General features: G+C 36.3%; 1 protein-coding gene across 1 annotated transcript in view; it reads left to right on the plus strand.

Moving 5' to 3' along the window:
• RNF19A (ring finger protein 19A, RBR E3 ubiquitin protein ligase) overlaps nucleotides 1-21,891 on the plus strand; it is a 52,705-nt gene that overhangs the window by 4,981 nt on the left and 25,833 nt on the right. The window contains exon 2 of the mRNA XM_007465738.1: nucleotides 16,444-17,207. Within this exon, the coding sequence (XP_007465800.1) occupies nucleotides 16,534-17,207 (674 nt within the window). The 5' untranslated portion in view covers nucleotides 16,444-16,533. The remainder of the gene's footprint in view (nucleotides 1-16,443; nucleotides 17,208-21,891) is intronic.

Here is a 21,891-nt window from a genome sequence, read left to right on the forward strand (position 1 = left end):
TCCCTGTCTGTAAAATGAGGGAGAACGTGCTGTCATCTGTTTCATTTGATTAGTATAAATTATGTCTTTGAAACACTCTTAACTACTCAGACAAGACTATTACAAAATAGATTTTTAAATTATTAGTAACTTGTCATAGCAAATCTCAGTATAAAAACAGAAGGAAAAAGTACCAATGAGACTACTGGTGCGGAGGTCCTGTTACCTCCCACACTGGAATAAGTTACAATGAATGAATCAATACAAGATGCTCTTGTAACATTGAGTCAAGAGAGGTGACTAGGTCTGCTCCAGAACCCAATTTTAAACCTCTGATCTATTTAAATGTTGCCTTAACTAATTTATCCTTCAGTTTTTGTTTGCATGAATAACCTACACTTCTTACATAGGCATCCTTAAATCAAAATCATGAAATAAGGTCCTTTGGGAAGAGAGGGTGGGGACTGATTAAGTGCATTTAAGTGGGGGAAAATAAAGCAAACATTTAGAAAAGTCTATCATCACATCCTACAGTACAGGATATGTACTATATAGCACAATAACTGATTCTTTTATCCAAACCAGGGGTTGCAGTGGTTACCTGGTAAGCAGTTACACATAGCCAAATATAGCTAAATCAAATACATAGCCAAATCAAATAGGTATCTCCTTATAGCCATAGCCTTTCATTAAAAAAAATAATAATAATAACTTTTAAAAAATTATAGATGAACATCCTTTGGCTTTTTGCATAAACGTAACACACTTTACTGATGACCTTAGTAAAAATTTTTGGAGTCATGTAGTAGATTGTGCGGTGGCCCTCAAAAAGATGTTCACATACTAATCTCTGGAACCTGTGAATGATACCTTATTTGAAAAAAGAGTCTTTGCAGGTGTAGTTAAGGATCTTGAGATGAGGAGATCATCCCAAGTTATCTGAGGGGTCCAAAATGCAATGGCAAGTTGTCCTTCTAAGGGAAAAGCAGAGGGAAATTACAGATAGACAGAAGAGGGGAAGATGCACAGAAGAGGTGGAGGCAATGTGAGGCATGGAGGCAGAGACTGGAGTGATGTGGCCACGAGCCAAGGAATGCTTGTAATCACCAGAAGCTGGAAGAAGCAAAGAACAGATTCTCCTGAACCTCCAAAGGGATCGTAACACTGCTGGATTTGAGGCTTTTACCTTCCAGAACTGTGAGAAAATAAATTTCTGTTGTCTTAAGTCACCCACTTTGTAGTAAGTTGTTAACAGGAAACTAATATACAGTCAAAAGTAAAAAGATCTGTGCTTACCTTTGTTTTGTATCATGCATTGTGACTCTCAGAGACCAGACAGCCCTTCCTTTAGAATTCTTATCTATTCTGAGAAGTATCAGAGGAAGTGTCTTAATACCCTCAAGTCTGAACAGGCCTAAGAAATAGCTTATATCATGTAAGATACAGTTATTGTCTCTCAGGTCGTTCTTAAGATACAGTTTATATTTAGGGGAGGGGGCAAGTGTAATACTGATGGGATAGACCAAGAGGTTTTGTCTCATGAGGGTGTGATTCCTTCCACCTTCCCTATCTCCTTTACTGGAGCCTCCTCTTCTACCCTATATCTTAAAGTTGGAATGCCACAGGGCTCAGTCCTTACCCTTCTTTATTTATTCCTCTGGGGACTTCATCCATGCTTGTGATTATACCCACCATTCGTATAACAACTCTTCCCAAAATTTTATCTCTAAGCCAGACTTTTTTCCCTGAGCTCCATGCCTGTCATGTGGGTGTTTGGCTGTACATTCTCACCTAAGATTTAAAGGCATCTCAAACTTAAATATCTGAAAATGAACCCCTGCTCTTAGCTCCTCCCTGGAATTGTTCTTTTCACAGCCTTCTCCATTTCAGTGGACAGCAGTTTCAGCCTTCTGGTTAATCAGGGCAAAATCCTCTTGGAATCCATCAGGAAATTCTGTCAGTTCTAGTTTCAAAAGATATCCTTATGCCCATCATCATCTCTCTCCTAGAGTATTGCAGTAGCCTTTAAACTGTTCTCCATGTTACTGTCCTTACTTCTTTCTTCTCATTCTATTCTTAACACTAGAATTATCCTTTTAAATTATTCAGATTCTAAACTGTCTCTGTTTAGAAGCCCCCTAAGTTTTCCCATCTCGCTTAGGATAAAAGCCATAGTTCTTACAGTGGTCTATAAAGCCATACACAACCTGGTCCCATTACATTCTGACCTATCTCGTATATTCTTTGTTTTGCTCATTTCCCTCTGGCCACATTCTGGCCTCTAGGCTATTCCTTGAACATACCAGGCACATTCCTACCTTAAGGCTTTGCAGTAGCTGTTGCCTTTGCCTTGGATGCTCTTTCCTCAGATTTCCTCATGGCTAACTCCCTTCAAGTCTTAGTTTAAATGTCATCTTTTCAGTAAGCTCTGATCACCCTTTAAAAAATTGTAATCAGCGCCACATGTACACACACTCTTGATTACCTTTACTCTGCTTAACTTTTTTCCCACATTCTAGCAAAGAATCACAGTAAAATATTTAAGTGAAGTATTTAGAAAATTGTAAACTTCTATATAAAAGTATGAAACAATTTTTAGTAGTTTATCTGTAATTACTGACCTAGAATGATTTGTGGAAATAAGGTAGGTGTTGGGCCTTGAAAGAAGAGTAGGACTTCAAATAAGCAGAGCAGAGAAGGTGGAAAAGAGTATTCAGGCAGAGACAAAGACATAGGAAACATCATGGAGGTGAAACCATTTTTGTTGATATATTTAACAAGTAGACCAGTTGGCTAGAGTGTGTTTTTATGTAGGAGAATGGTGAGAGACTAAGGTAAGACTGCGGAATGCCATGTAAAGCTTAAAGTTTGTTTACCTGTGGGAAGCAAATGGTTGTTTGTAAGCAGAACTTAACAAAAGGCCAACGTGATAATTCAGAAACCAGGTGATTAATGAAGGTCTTGTGGAGGAAGTAAAGTAGTAGAAAGAGGGCTGAGACTTTGGCTCTGCCACATTAGCTGTATGGATAAATCAAATGATCTCCAGACCAGCACTATCCAATAGAACTTTCTGCAGTGATGGAAACATTCTAGACCTGCACTGTCCAGTATGGTAGCCAGTGGCCACATATGGCTATAGAGTATTTGAAATGTGACTAGTGTAACTGAGGAACTGGAGTTTAATTTTTTTTAATTTTAATTAATTTAAACTTAAATAGTCTCATATGGCTAGTGATGATACATTCGACTGAGTAGCTCTAGAATACAGTTTTCTCACTTATAAAATGTAAGGTTAGATTGGAACATTAGTGGCACTAGAAGGATAGGTTCCACAGCCAAATAAAGTTGATGCAGTGTTCTGAGAAAAGCAAATGGGTATCTAGCTAGCAGATGCACCTGTGCATGACTAGTATTTGTGAAACAGTTCCAGGTTTGTATCCTTTTCATTTTTTGTATCTCCATGACTTATTTGAGATCCCCTCTGTCTCTTGATTGCTGATTTTTAAAATTGGTCTTTAGGTTGATGCTTCCTATAGTTAAATATCTAATACATCTAATTTAATAGTATGTTTTATAATTATAGTTAAATCTATCTTGTTTCTTTTGAATTCTTAATGAGAAAGCCATAACAATGAAAAACCTTTATGATTGTTTACCTGTTGTGTAATTCTTACCTAGATTCTTCTGCTTTCTTTAGAAAATACTCCCTTACTTGTTTTCTTCCCCTATAAAATTAAATATTTCATTTGTATTTCAGTTTTGATTTTATTTTCGGGGGACATGTTTAGAGAGAAGCTCTATGAATGCTGTGTATCCAAAGGAAAATAGACACATGTTGCTTATTGTGCCTCTTGTTTCCCAAGAGATATTGTTCCTTCTCAGAAATTATAATTTGAAGAAAGTTTTACAAATAGCTTTTAGAACTTATAATCAAATAGCTCTTCCAGCCTGTGCCCTACCTAGTTATGTACATACGTCATAAAATTAAGCATACACACGTGTGCGCGCGCGCATGCACGTGCGCGCGCACACACACACACAGTGATTTACCCTAACCAGAGGTTTCCGCTTCCCCCACCCCTCGTGTTCTTTAGGAGAAAGAGACAAATGAACTTCCAAAATTGGAGAGGCAGGATACTGCTGTTATCAGTACTTTTTATTAAAAAAACAAACAAAAAACAACTTCTAGAAAAAATGGTAAGGACAAAATTAGCCCAATCATTTAATATTTGTAATTGTCCAAATAGTAGAATTATTCAGATTAGTGATGAAACTGGTAAAATTCAGTTTGCAAAGATAATACTCATTACACTGGATTTACTAAGACCAAAGAGTATACCAACACTGTAGAGAATTTGGAGATATTTTTAAAATAACAGAAAGAAATATTAATTGTCCACTTTTAACCCTAGAGTATGGTATGTATTACAGCTGTCTATATATTTGTATATTAGCATCATAGTCTTTCAGAACTAAGGGGCCTTAGACATTACCTCATCCAATCACTTAAGGAAGTTGAAATTCAAAAAGTAGACAGACTTGACTAATATCAGACTAGGTTAATATTTCCCTTCTGTTGATGTATAGCAATGAGTATTTCAACCAGTTCAAAAAAATTTTTTTGACAGTTGGATATCTTTTTTAAACCTATTTAAAAATTTTTTCATGTCTCTGGGCCCTCTTATCATACCCATCGTTTTGCACTATGCTTTTCCTACCTTCTCCCTATTGGTGTATTGTTTGCCCTTCCGAGCAAAGAGTGCCTGGAATGGGCTAGTCAAAATGTTTTAAATCTTTTTTCTTTAATTGGAAAATGGAATGAATAATGCTTTTTCTTTCTGCAGCAGCTTTTTTTTTTTTTTTTTTTGCGGTATGTGGGCCTCTCACTGCTGTGGCCTCTCCCGCTGCGGAGCACAGGCTCCAGACGCGCAGGCTCAGTGGCCATGGCTCACGGGCCCAGCCGCTCCTCGGCATGCGGGATCTTCCCGGACCAGGGCACGAACCCGTGTCCCCTGCATCGGCAGGCGGACTCTCAACCACTGCGCCACCAGGGAAGCCCCAGCAGCTTATTTTTGTAATGGATTGAGTAATGAGTATTATTTGTAATGAGTATTCTTAAAACCACGAAGTACCATTCTATTCTCCCTCCCAAACAAGAATAGGCTTAAATAGATAAATGTAGCAGGTGTATGTTTGTGAAGCTGTTCAAGAACTATCTCTTTGGGGAGGCTTTGTGGCATATGGGAATAGTTTATTCTGAACTTTTAGTTTATGTTTCTAGGCGATCATAGGAATTATGTTAAGGATAGAGCTCAAGGTAGTATATTTGAGTCTTGATAAGCATTCACTTTCCAAAAAACTTGCTGGAAACTGATATGTGCTTATGTTAATGCTCTGTTGAGTTACCTCCACCTCCCCCATATACAAAAGTAGTTAAGTTGAAATTATTTACCCCATTTTCAATATTAGACCACTTGTCATAGGTTTGTAGCTGTATAAACATAACAAGGCTGAAAACTATATTTATGTTGGAGAAATTCATGTACTATAATGATGTATTCCAAACTTGCAAATGACTAACTATTCTGATGACATTAGACAAGCTATTTCAGAGCCAGCAGTTTGTTTCATTTTATTTCTAACCTTAAGCATGATAATCTCTTTTTAAACAGTTATAAAACTGGATAACCAGTAAATGGTTCAGTTACATTTGTGCCATCTCTTCAGATATTTGTAATAGTTATAGCTAATATTTGTTAAGTGATTAATATGTCATACTGATGCTGGATTCTTTATATATTTTATTTAATCCTAGTAATAATCTTGTGGACTGTAGGTTATTTATTATTCCTATTTTACAGTTGAGTAAACCGTCTTAGTAATTTAATGCAATGTCACACAGCTAGCTAATAAGTGTCAGAATCTGAACTTGAACCCAAACTTTGTGACTCCAAAGTCTGTGCTTTACTGTCTGAATAAAAAGATGCTATCATTACCCTATATTTGTATAGTATTTTAAAAATTTCCCGTCCATGCTACTCGTAAGTTATTCCCTCATTTTATCTTATCTTGGGTAAGATAGTTGTGTCTGAAACAGACAACCCCAAAATCTCAGGCGGAACACTATAAAAGTTAATTTCTCACTCACACAGAGAACCGTGTGGATGACAACCGTGTGGATGACTCAGGTATCCCAATTCCTTCCATCCTGTGACTCAGCTGTCCCCAGAGGCCTACTTGGAGTCAATCACTAAAATTACTATATTCAGCCAGCTAGTGAGGGAAGAGAGAGAGCTCAAAGGATGATTGAAAGGGTGGTTTAGGGACTAGTCCTGGAAAGGGCGTACATCATTGTACTCACATTGCACTGGCCAGGACTGGATACATGGCTGCATCTAGCTGCAAATGGAAGGAAAATGAAACAGGTGGGTATAAAACATCATCTCTGCCACAGATGATACAGAGAGGTTATTGCTGAACTAAAGCCACAAAACCACTTGGTAGCTATCTATAGAACCCAGATTTCTTAGATCTGTGTATAATAGGCTTATGTTTCTGAGGAGACATTCCAGTAATTAAAAGGCTTTTGGGTTGTATTTCTAGCACCGTTGCTGACTCTTTCTCATTGGGCATCAAACATTTTATTTCTTTGTGCCTGTTACATTTTAAATAGGAATATTGTTATTGACTTACCTTATGAGGAATGATAAACTTAAAAAAAAGTTTTTCAGTGGTAATTGCCATTTTAAGTGAAGATGACATTATTGCTTTATAATATCTTTATATTTATACTCAATTGTCCTTTGAATATACAACAGTTAGCCTTTACTTGTTAGATTTTGTTTTTTAAACATGTGTTGGGTTATTCTAGGCTATCTACATACCTTATATTTATTCTTGCATTCTGAATCTGAGACATTTGTTTAGGGATGAACGTTGTTTTTTAATGTTCCCCCAAACTTAACTCTTTTGGAAGGAACTGCAACTTCAAATCTTAAAGGAATAGAAGTATGTTCTAACTGAGCTAATAATTATGAATATTGTACTAATAATATAAATTAGTGAGAACAGACACAATTTACAGAAACTGATGGTAACTTTTACTAGCAAATTAAATTCTGCCATCTCTTCGGTAGCAGTTAACCATTTGTTATACTTTAGACTCCTTGGAGAATCTCTTGAAAGCTATGGATTCTATCTCTAGCATATACCTATATTCACAATTTAGTATACAGTTCTAGAAATTTCATGGATTTCTCTGAAGCCTATCCATGCATTAGCTGCTATTTTTAAGCATTTTTATCCTTCTCCAAAAATTTATTATCGTGCCTATTATATTTTTACTTTAACAGACTGTATAAAGAGATGTTTAATGAGTCGGAGTTTTTATAAGATTTATAAGGAGAGTCTGTCTCCTTAATATTATTTGGACAGCAAGAATTATGCCCAGAGCCTGCACTGCTGCTGTAGCTGAATTTCCAGCTATATTGGGGAATAGATTTATTAGAGGAAAATATGACATTGCCACATTTGACATTGACAAGATGAATGACATAAAATAACTTTAAACATTTAAATAACCTTTTTGAGCAATATCAAACTTCATTATAATGAACTTTAGTGATTTATCACTGTTCAGAGAAAGCTGTATATGAAAATCCAAGTAATTTAATGCCTCAGATTTCTCTTAATGAACTTCTTGTTCAGATGTACAAAGGTCTGTTTATTTGGGGCCAAAATTAGCTTGTGTGCAGATACATCATTTCTAGTACATCACTTCTAGTTGTGGTCGATCAAAGGATGGCTTATGATAGTTAATTCTGTTTTTTGGTAATCAACTACTACCAAATTGTACCTAGGCATATTTAAATTTGTTATGTTGTTTGCAACTCTGTATATAGGAAATGCTGTGGAAGATAAATATTTCCTTTTTTCACTGCCTTTGGAACCTTTATTTAACACTAGAGGAAGAGCAAGGCCAAAAAACTGAATTAAGTTTCAAGGATATCCCCCACTGTTTATTTACCATATTTGTTTCTGAAGTTATGCACAGTGAGCTAAATTAATTTTCTCTATACTAGATCATTTGGTCAGATAACTAGTGATTCTTCTTTGTACAACTTAAATTGTCTGCTATTTATTATGCTAGGAAACCATTGTCACTGTGAAAAATAGAGTGCTGTCAGAAGCACATATTTATAGTCTTTTAGAAAAAAAGCTTTAAATGGGATATTGATAAATATTTGTTCAGATTATGGGACTATCATATATGCTCAAATATAAAATCAAGTCTTTTTTCTTTCAAAATTATGCTTATGAAAAAAGGGAATCACTTTATTATAATTTATATCCTTGCCAAGTCACTAATATTACTGTTTGGGGAAGACATAGTCTGAAATGTCTTTATTCAGTGCTTGGTTAGGATGCACTAGAGTGAAAGTTCCACAGAACAAGGGCCTTGTCTGTCTTGTTCACTATTATATGTCTACCACCTAGAAGAGTATTTGGCACATGATAGGCACTGAACATATTTGTTGAAAGAGTAAATGAATTAATGATTATAAAGAATAATGAATTAATGCATGCTTAAGCTAAAATTTCCTATGACAGCATCGTATACAGATTCAAGAATACTGTATCTCAGATCCTTTGGTAAAGGTCTCATTTGGAAAACGGCCAAATGTTTTTCCCCCAAAGTGTATACAGCTTTCCTCTTGAGGAAAAGTTCATGCAGCACAGGGCAGCTGAAAATCAAGCAGAAAACTAAAGTCTTACTGGCCTAAGGTGTCAAGGGACGGAATTTGGGACTGCCAGAATGGCTGGAAATTGAGTAGATAAATCCCAGAAAGGAGGGAGTTGTAGTAGGATAGCCCTAAAATCTATGAAAAAACTGAAATACCTGAAATACCTAGGTGACCCCTGAACTCTGCAGAAAGATTCCAAGGAGCTCAGTGGAAAATAATAGCAGTTAGGCTGAAAAAGCTGACTAGAGATTTCACCTGCTACTCTCTGCAGGGGAGACAATTTGGTGTTTGATTCCCACCAAATTAAGGGGTTTTGTGCCCAGAGACCCATTCTAAAACATAAAACCAGCCTCCACAAGTTTGACTTTCTTACCCAGTGATTTAACTGCCAGGTATAATAAAAATCCTCACTCTTAGGAGCTGATAAGAAGCTGTAAAAGTCTCTACTGCATAACATCCACAAAATCCAGTTCATAATAGACAACTACTAGACATGTGAAGTATCAGTATAATGTGATTTAATGTCAAGACTATCCACCCCAAAATGGTAGCTGACCCTAAAATTAGCAGAATTAGCAGACTTTAAAGCAACTATAATATATTCAGTGACCTAAAGGGAGATGCATGATCATGATGACTGAATAGATGGGCAATTTCAACAGAGAAATAGAAACTATAAAGAAGAATAGACAGTCTAGAACTGAAAAGTACAATATCTGAAATAAACATTTTACTGAATGGATTTAACAGCAGATTGGAGAAGGAAGAGGAAAAAGTTGATGAACTTGAAGCTAGATCAACAAAATTTGCCAATCCAAAGAATGGATAAAAAAGATTACAAAAAATGAACAGAGCCTTGATGGCCAGTGCGACAGTATCAAACTAACATGTGGGGCTTCCCTGGTGGCTCAGTGGTTGGGAGTCCGCCTGCCGATGCAGGGGACACAGGTTCGTGCCCTGGTCCGGGAGGGTCCCACATGCCGCGGAGCGGCTGGACCCGTGAGCCTTGGCCGCTGAGCCTGCGCATCTGGAGCCTGTGCTCCGCGGCGGGAGAGGCCACAGCAGTGAGATGTCCGTGTACAGCAAAAACAAAACAAAACAAAAAAAAACCATGTGAATAGCAGAAAGAGAGATAAGAGACAGACGTAGCAGACAGTCGGGTAAAAAATACGTTCATTGAACCCCAACTAGGATAAATAAAAGGAAAACCACATCTAGGCATATCTTAATCAAACTGCTGCACATCAAAGATGGAAAGAAAATGTTAATGCAGCCAAAGGGGGGAAAAACCCACATTACTACAGAGGAATTAAAATATCAATGAAGGATGACTTAATCAGAAATGATTGGAGACCAGAAGACAGTGGAATGACCTATTTAAAGTTCTGAAAGGATAAAGCTATCAACCTGGAATTCTATATTCAGAACAAAATATCCATGAAAATAAAGGTGAAATAAGGACATTTTTCAAATAAACAAAACTTGAGAGAATTCATTGCTAGGAAACCTGCAACACCAAGAAATGCTTAAGGAAGTTGTTCAGGCTGGAGGGAAATGACATCAGACATCAGATGAAACTTGGATCCACAAGAAGGAATGAACAGTACCAGAAATGGTAAATATGTCTATAAATAGATTTTATCCTCAGAAAATACTTTGTAAGCATATAGAGCAATGAAAGAAGAACTTGGTAGATGTGACTAAATAAACATCTTAAACTTCTTCAAAAATCACAAAATTAAAGGGCAAATATTAAGAGGAAGTAAATATGAAAGATTTAAAATCAAAGAGGACCGTTAATGTTCCAGTGTTAAAATGGGTAAAAAATATGAACAGATAAATCATTGAAAAAATAAAGAGGGCTGTAAGCGTGAACAAACGTTCAGTTTGTTTAGTAATCAAAGAAATGGAAATGAAAGTACTTACTTTTTTTTGCCACTTAGAGAAAACTATTGAAATGATACAGGGTGTTGATGAGAATTCAGGGAAGTAAGCACCTTTCCAGTTGGTGGGAGCATAAATTGGAATGAAACAGTTCGATAGTTTATTTCAAGAACATATTTTGGAAGTCCATAACACCTAGGTAGCAGGAAATTCATACACCAAGAAGTAGCCTACCAAAGTAGGTCAGAGGTAGGTAGAAAGGAGATCATTATTCAATAAGTGGTGTTGAGATAACTAGCTAGCCATTTAGAAAAACTCAAATTTTGATCTCTACTTAGTCCTAACATGAAAATAAATTGAAATGGATGAAAGATGTAAGCAATAAACAAAGCATAGAAGTACCAGAAAGAAACATGAGCGAATTTTAAAAATATAATCTTGGAGTGAGCAAGATGTTCCAAGACAGATATAGAATCCAAAAGTCATAAAGAGAAAGATATGTTAATTTGAACACACACACACACACACACACACACACACAATTTTAAATTCCTACATTGGAAAATTACCATACAGTTTTTTAAAAAATTTATTTGACACATAATAACAAAGTTCCTTTACATAAAAGGCCTTATACCAACAGCAGGATATGAACATGTGGTTAGTTCACAGAAAATGAAATGTGACTTGGAAACATTTGAGAACCACATATAATACCAAATATATAGTCATTAAAATTTTTTCTTTATTCCTCATCTTCTCTCAACCTCTCAACATAAGTATATATGGCTGAAAAAGTTTAATGGCCTGTTATGCTTTTGTAATATAAAATAGTATTTTAGTAGCATCTAAAATAGAAAGTCTTGTTTCTTTATGTTCTTGATTCTCACTTGGGTATGAGATAGCTCAGGCTTCACTAGTGACCAGAATTAATGATCAATAGAAACTGTGCTGGGAATCTCTGTACCTATTCCCTCCTCACTTCAAACAAGCAAAAACAACTTTATACTTAGTCCTCTCTCTGTTCTCTTCAACAGTGCTATTAAGTGTTTTTGCATTCTACTTTTATTACATTCATGTTTTAGAGGTGCTGAACATCTGGGTGTCAGACATCAGTAAAAGAAATTGAAATCAGAAACCGTAGGTACTCTTTGCTCTTATACTTAGCATTTATCAACACAAAATTATTGGATTTTCTCTGTCTTACGTTTGCGAGAAGTAACAGAAGAAACCTAATTTTAGCTGAATAACAGAGGCAGAAACAGATATTCAAGAGTATAATGGGGTTTTCTCTTGGTAAATTAATTTCTTTATTGTCTATAAACTTTATTTTGCCTAGCCTTCTATCTCCAAAATACCGTTTCATGAGTCTTAAATCACATAGGCATGTGGGTGGTTAGTAGATGCTACTAAAACATTTGTAGTTAGGAGATGTTTATTGGTTGAATATTTTAAATCTGTAATTCTTGAAGTTGTATGTCAGAATAGTCAACATGTCTTATTTATCCTGTAGCACAAGGGTCCCCAACACCCCCAACCCACGGACCATTGCCAGTGGCAGCACAGCAGGAACCGGGCAGCACAACAGGAGGTGAGTGGCAGGTGAGCAAGCGAACCTTCATCTGTATTTACAGCCGCTCCCCATCGCTCGCATTACCGCCTGAGCTTCACCTCCTGTCAGGTCAGTGGCAGCATTAGATTCTCATAGGAGCGCACACCCTGCTTTGAACTGCGCATTTGAGGGATCTAGGTTGTGCACTCCTTATGAGAATCTGGTGCCTGATGGTCTGAGGTGGAGCTGAGAATATGATGCTAGCGCTGGGGAGTGGCTGCAAATACAGATTATCGTTAGCAGAGGAGTTTGACTGCACAGAGACCGTAATCAGTTGCTTGCAGACTCATATATCAAAACCCTCAGTGAGTGGCAAGTGAAAACAAGCTTAGGGCTCCCACTGATTCTGCATCATGGTGAGTTGTATAATTATTTCATTATATATTACAGTGTAATAATCATAGAAATAAAGTGCACAATAAATGTAATGCACTTGAATCATCCCGAAACCATTTCCCCACCCCTGTCCATGGAAAAATTGTCTTCCATGAAACCAGTCCCTGGTGCCAAAAAGCTTGGGGATGGCTGCTGTAGCACTTGTGGGGTAAAGCTTCTTTTCACAGTTTAAAAAGCTGGATGTAGTAAGGTTGTATCACTTACAGAGAATCTTACAGCAATAACAAGCCAAAAGCAAAGATATGAACAGAATCCTCAGTTCCTCACTTCCACTTATTTGTGTTCTGCATCATAATTTATTTATCCAGTGTTTATTAGGCACCTACAATAAGTTACAAGTTGTATTAGGTACTAGAGATACAAAGCTTGTCTTACATTTCACTTCAGCTAACATTTAGCATAGTGCCAGGTTTTAGCACATGCCAATTTCACTTCTCATAACATCTGTTTGAAGTAAGTGGTATCATCCATATTTTGTAGTGGAGATCACAGACTCAGGAATGGACATTATCTGAGATTTTATAACTAACAGTGGCTGACCAGGTCTTGACTCCCAAATTCTCTTCTTTATACATCCAGACTGGGTGTTTTTTATTTGCCCCTCCAGATCCACTCCTCATCCTTCCTTGACTTTCTCTGTGCCCCAGAGGAGATTGACCTAGTCTAAGGACTGCCTCACTTGGGCTCCTTTTTTGGTTTCTCGTTGGATTTAGCCAGTGTGAGGCATTGGTGGATATTGGAGATCCAGAGAAGAGAGAAGCTGGGTATTTATTCTTCCAGTTGCCATTTGACAGCTCTCTCCCTGCTCCTTCTTTCAGAAGGCTGGCAGTGGCTTCCTGAGGACTTTGCCATCCCTGTTAGTTCCTTTAACCCTACCCACACCTTTGTAAATGAGCCCTTCAGTTATCTCTTTGAAACTGCTTTGTTTTTTTGCCAGGACCCTGACTGATACATACAGCTTTTCAAACATGGGCTACTATTTTGTATGGATTTGAGTTTTCTAACTGTTTTTCTCCTGTGTTTATAAGTTGAGCATTTAAAATCTGCAACACATTTTCATGTCAAACAATATTGTAATTGTTTATTAGGTGCTTCACCTGGAATGGTCAACTTCCATAATTTTTACGAAGAATAAAAAATAGTGTGCTGCCAAATTAGATGTATTTTATGATGCATCAGTACGAAGTTATCAGCACTTCTACTACATCTTTGGTCCATAAAGCTTTGACACGTCTTTGTTGTGGGCTATTCCTATTTCTTAATTCCGTATTCCTCAAGAGGTACAAAAAAGTTAGAATCAAAGAGATCTTGACTTTAAAGAGGTATAAACACTGTGGGCTAGAGAAGGTTAGGTAAGCAGGTTCAAGTCTTTGTCCTTCATACCAGTCTCAGGTGCTAGTCTTCAGTTTAAGTACATAAAAAGGTCAGGTGGTGGGGCTCCTTTGCCAGCAATAAAAACTAATTTTTCAACCAGTTTCTTCAAGGGGATGAAAGTGTGTAGCAGCAATTGGCAGAGAGTCTTCGTTACTTGTTGGAGTTGTGCTAGACTGGGAAAGAGAGGAAAAGAGAGCCATTTCTCATATTTTAATTAGCAGGTGATTGGAATTTCTTGTGACATTGGTGTTAGGAGAATTGCCTCCTATATGATATTAGATACTTGGTTGAAAATACATAATATGGGGTCTACTTGTATTTTACTCTCCTTTTCTGTTTCACTAAGCTCTTCTAGCATCTGCAATTACAGATCTATACTTTTATTTAGAGGGGAAAGGTATCCCCACTAAGCCAACAGCCATAACATCATGGAGGCCAACCTCAGTTATCTTTTTCCCCCCACTGCTTTTCTTCATGTTATCGATGTGTTGTACTTCGACAAATCCTTGTGATAGTAAATCAGTTTAAAGAATATCCAAAGTTGGGGATTATTAGGAGTTGTATATATTTCAAATTATATCATTAAGTACATTTACTGCCTCTCATCTTCTGTTCCTGCTCTGAAATGATGTAAACTACTCTAGGTTTTTAATACATAATTTATTTTGCATTTGATCCAGTAGACCTCATATTTGTCTTTGTAAACTTGGTGTGAACTAATTGGACGTTTTAAAAAGTAGAGCATGTATATGCCTAGGAGGCATGACAGTGAAATAACAAGATTTTTTCTTGTGCTTATGAAATAGTATCATCACTTCAGTGACATTGTGTCATTTTAAGAAATACTCATTTGGTATTTATTCACAGTGTCTATGTTCCTCACTTCATCTTGGCTGTGTGTGGTATTCAAGAAATCACAAATATTCAAGTTCTACATTTAAAACCTTATTAAAACATTGAAGGTAATCAGGGCAGAAAAACAAGTGAACACTGTAAAAATTTCTTATCTGAGTTATAAAATGTGAGTACAGTTTAGTTAGGAGGAGAGAAAAGGGAGTGGCATTTCAGACGGGGGAATGGCTTGAATAAGGCATGGAATTGAGGGATAGTTAAGACCAGCCCCAGATGATATGTAAAATATAATTGTCTTTTGTTTTCTGAGACAATTTTTGATATACTGATAGTGACTGGAGTTGTTTCATGAAGGCAGCTGCAGACAGATGATGGTACTGAGGCCGAGATATCAGAAGACTTGAATTTGACCCTGAACCCTGTTATTTCCTAACTGCAATATTTACCCTCTCTGCACTTCAGTTTTCTCATCTATCAAATTGGGATAATACCCATTCCACAGGGCAATGAAGTTTAAATCAAAAGTGCTTTAAAAGCACTTTAAAACTCTACTGTTTAGTGGTATTATTAGATACAATGTATTTTCCCTTCTTTTTCCAACCAGCAACCCAGCTCTTTGTTTTAGAACTCAAATAATATTTTTGTCTTAATGGTGTGTGCATTTATGAGGCCGAACATAACAATAGTACTTACAGATTGATACAGTTGATAGTTTAAAAAGTTGAGTTCAAAAAGAATAGTACTATATTAAATGATGCAAATAATAGATTTTTATTTTTCATTGGAGAATAAAATCAGCTTTTTCTAAAAATAAGTAAAGTTTCTAAATCACTGAAAGTTTTTTTTTTATAATTTCACACATTTTTGTCATCTGTTCAAATTGGCAGAATTTCTGTAGTGCTTTTTTGTTTTTTTGGTGGTTAAGGGTATAGTCTCAGAAATCCAAGTTAGTTTACTAGTTTCTAAGTGTTTATGCAAATAAACAGTTTGATTAAAAACTCTTTGTTGTGGGTGAACCATATAGTCTTAATTTCATATACCACTAGAATAATTAGGTTTAGTTCTTTACTTAATACTCTTGAGTCTCTGATTTCCCATCTGCAAAGTCAGAGTAAACTTTATGTATATGGCTAAAACTTGTATATTGTAAATCACTGCGAGGAGGGGAAGGAGGGACGAATATGTCCACACTTCGGGGTGGTGGGGTGAAATATTGACTATATCTTTTGAATCTGCTGTTATGCAGGGCCTCTTATTAATCTTTTTTTTTTTTTTTTTTTTTGTGGACCGGGGCACGAACCCGTGTCCCCTGCATTGGCAGGCGGACTCTCAACCACTGCGCCACCAGGGAAGCCCTGTACAAGATTTTAAGAATAAGGTCAGCTCAAATCTAGACTCTTAAGATTAAGTAATATCCTTGTTATATCAGCATTGGTTTTATATTCTCTTGTAGACTACTCAATAAACTGGCCTTATTTAAAAAAATCAAAACCAAAAACTAATGGTTAAAGAACATACTTGTTTGAAGTTTCATACAGAGTTTGTAAGTTTATTAAGAAACATGCAATTAAATAATCTTGGTGTTTTTGTTTTGTTTTTCAGAACATCTGTGATAAGTCTACCATAAATTGAACTTTCAAGAATTCTCTGAAGGAACCAAATAGGATTTTCTTACATCATGACTTAATCTGAATGCAAGAACAAGAAACAGGTTTTATCTCTAAATATAATGAAGGGCTGTGTGTAAACACAGACCCTGACTCAATTCTAATGAGCATTTTAGACATGAGTTTACATCGGCAAATGGGTTCAGATCGAGATCTTCAGTCTTCTGCTTCATCTGTGAGCTTGCCTTCGGTCAGAAAGGCACCCAAAAAAAGAAGAATTTCAATAGGCTCTCTGTTTCGGAGGAAAAAGGATAACAAACGTAAATCAAGGGAGCTAAATGGCGGGGTGGATGGAATTGCGAGTATTGAAAGTATACATTCTGAAATGTGTCCTGATAAGAACTCCATTTTCTCTACAAATACTTCCTCTGACAATGGATTAACTTCTATCAGCAAACAAGTTGGAGACTTTATAGAGTGCCCCTTGTGCCTTTTACGGCATTCTAAAGACAGATTTCCTGAGATAATGACTTGTCATCATAGATCTTGTGTGGATTGCTTACGACAGTACCTAAGGATAGAAATTTCTGAAAGTAGGGTTAATATCAGTTGCCCAGAATGTACTGAACGGTTTAATCCCCACGATATTCGCTTGATATTAAGTGATGATGTCTTGATGGAAAAATATGAAGAATTTATGCTTAGACGGTGGCTCGTTGCAGATCCTGATTGTAGGTGGTGTCCAGCTCCAGACTGTGGGTAAGAAGATTTTGTTTGATTTTTCTTGAGTTAATTTTCTTCTCTGTGGATAAAATAAGAATTTGCTGACTGTTACTCAAAAGAAAAATCTTAACATGCCAGGTAATTCATTCATTCAGTAGACAAAAATATGTTGAGTATGTACCATGTGTCAGGGACAATGTTAGATATTAAAGGCAGGAATCTTGTCTTACTCATTTTTGTATTGTCTTTGCATCATATATTCACTTAAGACTGTTTTCAGAAGAAAAGGATAAGATGGTAGAGTGCAGGATCTAGTCCTATTGATTTTCCCCATCCATTTGGAGAATTTTTATTTTGTTATAATAGATGAAATGATCAGACATTTTGTTTGTTTGCTTTTGGTGGGGGAGTCACTCGTTTAAACTTAAATGACCCTTTTGAAAGGCACCTTAATGCGTGCCACAGTATGATGTGTTCATGTGTTGATGTGTTCTTGAGACACAAGATCTAGAGGTTATGTAATACTTCATTTGCCTCAAGTTTTTGAATTACAACTACCATTTTCCCAATATTTAAAGTAAAATAAATTTGCTTGTATATTTGGTTATTATGTTAACAGCAGCTCCTGTTAATAGAGTATTTACCATGTATGGTTGTCAGAACTAGAAAAAAATAGTCATATGCTTTTCACGAATAAGGAAAGCCATAAACCCTGGATGAGTTCAGCATTAGTAAGCCAGAGATTATAAATAAGAGTTTGGGAAAACCCAGAACTTCCAAGATTATCTGGGTATAATCAGAGACAAGGCTGAAATGTGAGTTTGATTTATCAAATGACAATTTCAGGACTCTGATCAAATCCAAAAACTTATTGAGCAGCAAATTTTCAGATTGTATTTAGTCTATGAATTCCATAATTTTAAGTGAGAAAGGTAATAGTATGTTTCTAGCCTGTGCAAATTCCACCAGTTTTCCCAGGTATCACTAGCACTTGACTGTCCACCGGGGATTTCTGTGAAACATAAAGCATTAAAAATATTAGATTATCTAATTATTTAACATTTTATGAATTCATTAGTTGTGTGAAGGACTCGGAGGTACTGTTCAGAATCACATTTGTATTATGATCTCCTGTACTGCAGGATGCTTGTACTGTAACATAAATAACAAAATAATATATTAAAGATACTATCTAAACTGGGCCAAGGTTGGCTGTGCTTCCAGGTGTATGGTAGAAGCAAACTCTGGACCTGTGCAGGGTTAAATTCTCAAGAAAAAGATGGGAAGAAAATAGGGATAATGAACAGTGCCTTTAAATAATTTGAGCTAGAGAAGAAGAGCTTAGGTACGATTGTATCACTCTTGATCCCGTGGCCCCCTGCAGAATATTTTCACTAATGCAGGTGTGTACATTCATTAGAGTAGATTTAAAGTTGAGTACAAATTTTAGGTTTAAAAAAAAAAAGCCTTTTGCAGGTCATTATAGCAAATACCCTATAGCAAGAGTTCAAACAGAAGTATTTTGCATTTCATCTGGACAAAGTGTGATTTTCTAACTGTCTTTTATGGAACCCCAGGATAAGAGGTGTTTCACAAGTTCCTTTAAGCATTTAATAGCTTTAAAAGAAAATGTGTGAAAATGATGGAACAAATTAAAAGGAAGCTTTTGTGTCAGAACCTGTGACCAGGAGAGATTGAGAGAGTAAATCCAGGAGCACAAGCTTTCTGGTCACTAAATAGGTATGTTCTCCTGTGCTGGGTTGATGGATCGTGTCATCATAGTGGATAATATCAACACTATCAAGCTAATAGAACACAATAGATAGGGCTGACGTAGATTCTCACTTGTATAAGAACTTGATTTGGGGACTTCCCTGGTGGCCCAGTGCTTAAGAATCTGCCTGCCAACGCAGGCAACACGGGTTCAATCCCTGGCCCAGGGAGATCCCACAGGCCGCAGAGCAACTAAGCCCATGTGCCACAACTACTCAGCCTGTGCTCTAGAGCCCGCGTGCCACAGCTGCTGAAGCCTGTGCACCTAGAGCCTGTGCTCTGCAACAAAGAGAAGCCACCGAGATGAGAAGCCCGCGCACTACAACGAAGAGTAGCACCTGCTCGCCACAACTAGAGAAAGCCCGTGCGCAGCAATGAAGACCCAATGCAGCCAAAAATAAATAAATAAAATAAATAAATTTATTTAAAAAAAGAAAAGAACTTGATTTGGGGGGAAGAATGCCAAACCAACTGGGAAAGGATTGATTATTCACCATATAGAATTGTGAAAATTAGCTATTTGAGGGGAAAAAATTAGATTGTCACCGCACATAATAAATTAAAACAAAATCAAAACAGATTACAGAGGTAAGTTATATAAATAAAAGGACAAAATTAAACTAAAAGAAAATATAGATTGATTAGCTCACTTACTGCTATATTATTTAGTAAAATTGAACACACATTTATCCTGTGACTTAGAAGATCCACTCCTAGTTAAATGCCTCAGAGAAACTCTTTACTTGTGTGCCAGGAGACAGCTAGTTAAGAGACATGTTTAAGAATGTTCATAATAGCAAAGAAACAAAAAAGTTCATTAACAGTAAAATGGATAAATGCATTTAGTCTCATGGTTACCTCTTGTGAGGAAGAAGAAGGGATGTGAACTTCAAAGGGGCAATCAAGGAACTTCTAAAGCCACAGATAAACAAGGTAACCATAGGTTCTGGTTTGCTCAAGATAGTTCCAATTCATGCTTATTGTACTGGTGTAAATTTTAATAGCATTACCTTTCTTTTTCAGGTGTTCCAGTCAGGTTGTGAATTATATGATCACCCTACTGATACTATTCTTAACTTGTGTGGTAGATTCAGGGGGTATTCATTTTATTATTCTTTATAAATCCTTTGGTATATATGACATTTCTCAGTAAATTTAAATTTTTTTCCTAATCTCATACTCTTAGGTATTTTGCACATTTTCTTCTTGTTGAGACATCATTGTTAAAAAATAATATGGCTTAAGTATTCTAAGTATTTTGGAGAGGAAGACATGAATGTTAACTCAAGTATAAAATAATCTTAAAATAATAGAAACACCTACTTTAATAGATTCCTTTATTATGAAAACCACTTGATTGTTACATAAGTTTAACAGAGAATTAGTCTTGATTAATTTGGCTATAAATTAATTTTTGGTTTTGGTGGTTGTTAGTAGTCTTACGCACAAAGGTCAAAGAAAACATGTCAGAGATTAATTACTTTATGTATTTTCATTTGTATTCAATTTATGCTGGCTCACTAGATTAGTAAGATCATATTTTATATACTTGATTACATTATAGGTTTTATGGTTGTGTTATGTGGAAAAGATCACCCTGTGACAAAATTTATACATATGCTTTGAAAACATAGAATACTGCATAAGACCTCATTACAAATTACAATTGTACTTAGCATGAGCGTGGACAGACCTGATTTTGAATTTCTATCCTATCATGTTTTAAGGATTGAGAAGGTTTTTAATGTTATTGGTAGCATAATTCCTAGCACACAGTAAGCTTTTTATAGTTCTTATTTATCATTCCTCATCTCCATTTCTGAAGTTTTGTTTTTATTTTTTTAAATCAGACAGTTCTTCAAATATTTACTGCACCCGTGTGCCAGGTACTGGGGATTTTTAATAACTAACAAAAGATGAAAATCTCTGCCCTCTTGGAACTTATTAAAATCTTTGGATTCACAGAGAGAAATTTCTTAAACTCCATTTATTATTGAAATCTGGCACAGAGGATACTGGTAAATATCTGACTGTTTGACAGTTATTCATAGCAATGCATGCCAGTAGTACGTACTAGGACCACAGGCATGCGTGTAGTATTTTAATCCCTTTCATTGTACAACACACTTGAAAGACTTTTTTCCAGAAATGCTAAATGTGAAATTATGTTTTCCTCTGGTTTTTGATACTTACCAAAATGACCATTTTCTGTATCTGACACCAATTTTACCTAAACATGTAGTTTAACACACTGAGAAATATTGCCCTTAGCTCAGAGTAGAAAGAAAACCTGACCTGGTTTCTATTTGAGACCTTTGAGGGTTTCTGACCTAATAGTCTTTGCTCTCTTCTGAGGGCCAGGGCAGATTAAGCTTGTTTAAAGGACAGTATGTATTTCTGAAAACCCCTCTTGCGAAGGGGACTAGGAGGCCAAACCTGTGTGCTGTGATTTAGCCAGGGTGAAGTTATCTGGACTGCTTCTAGAACATGCCAGTCTATACAGGTTCAGAGAAAAATCTGGCCATGGCTGAGGAAAAGAATTACAGTGAGGGACATGTAGGAGGGGAAGCATAATACCTGCCTTGGATAAAAATATCTATTACCTCTGCCTAGGAGGCTTAGTTTGCACATTGTCTAGGCAGATAGCAAAAAACTGGCATCTTGGTTTCTGTCATGACTTGTTTCAATTGGCTAAGACTACCCTTCTACTAGCACACATTATCCATGTCATCTCGTGTGAGTGCTTTTGACTTTACTGGGGAGATTTGAATATGCAGGAACATTTATTATACTAGAATATAGTTAATGATTTAACGTCTGTGAGCCCCTCAAGAGTAAAAATAAAAAGTATTTTTTTCTTTATAAACCACAGGTTAACCACATGCTCAATAAAGAGTTATTGAATGAACAAATCTGAATATATGCCATTAATGTAAATCATATGTCC

Source organism: Lipotes vexillifer, unplaced genomic scaffold (genome assembly GCF_000442215.2).
Source record: "Lipotes vexillifer unplaced genomic scaffold, Lipotes_vexillifer_v1.1 scaffold10, whole genome shotgun sequence".
NCBI lineage: Eukaryota > Metazoa > Chordata > Mammalia > Artiodactyla > Lipotidae > Lipotes > Lipotes vexillifer.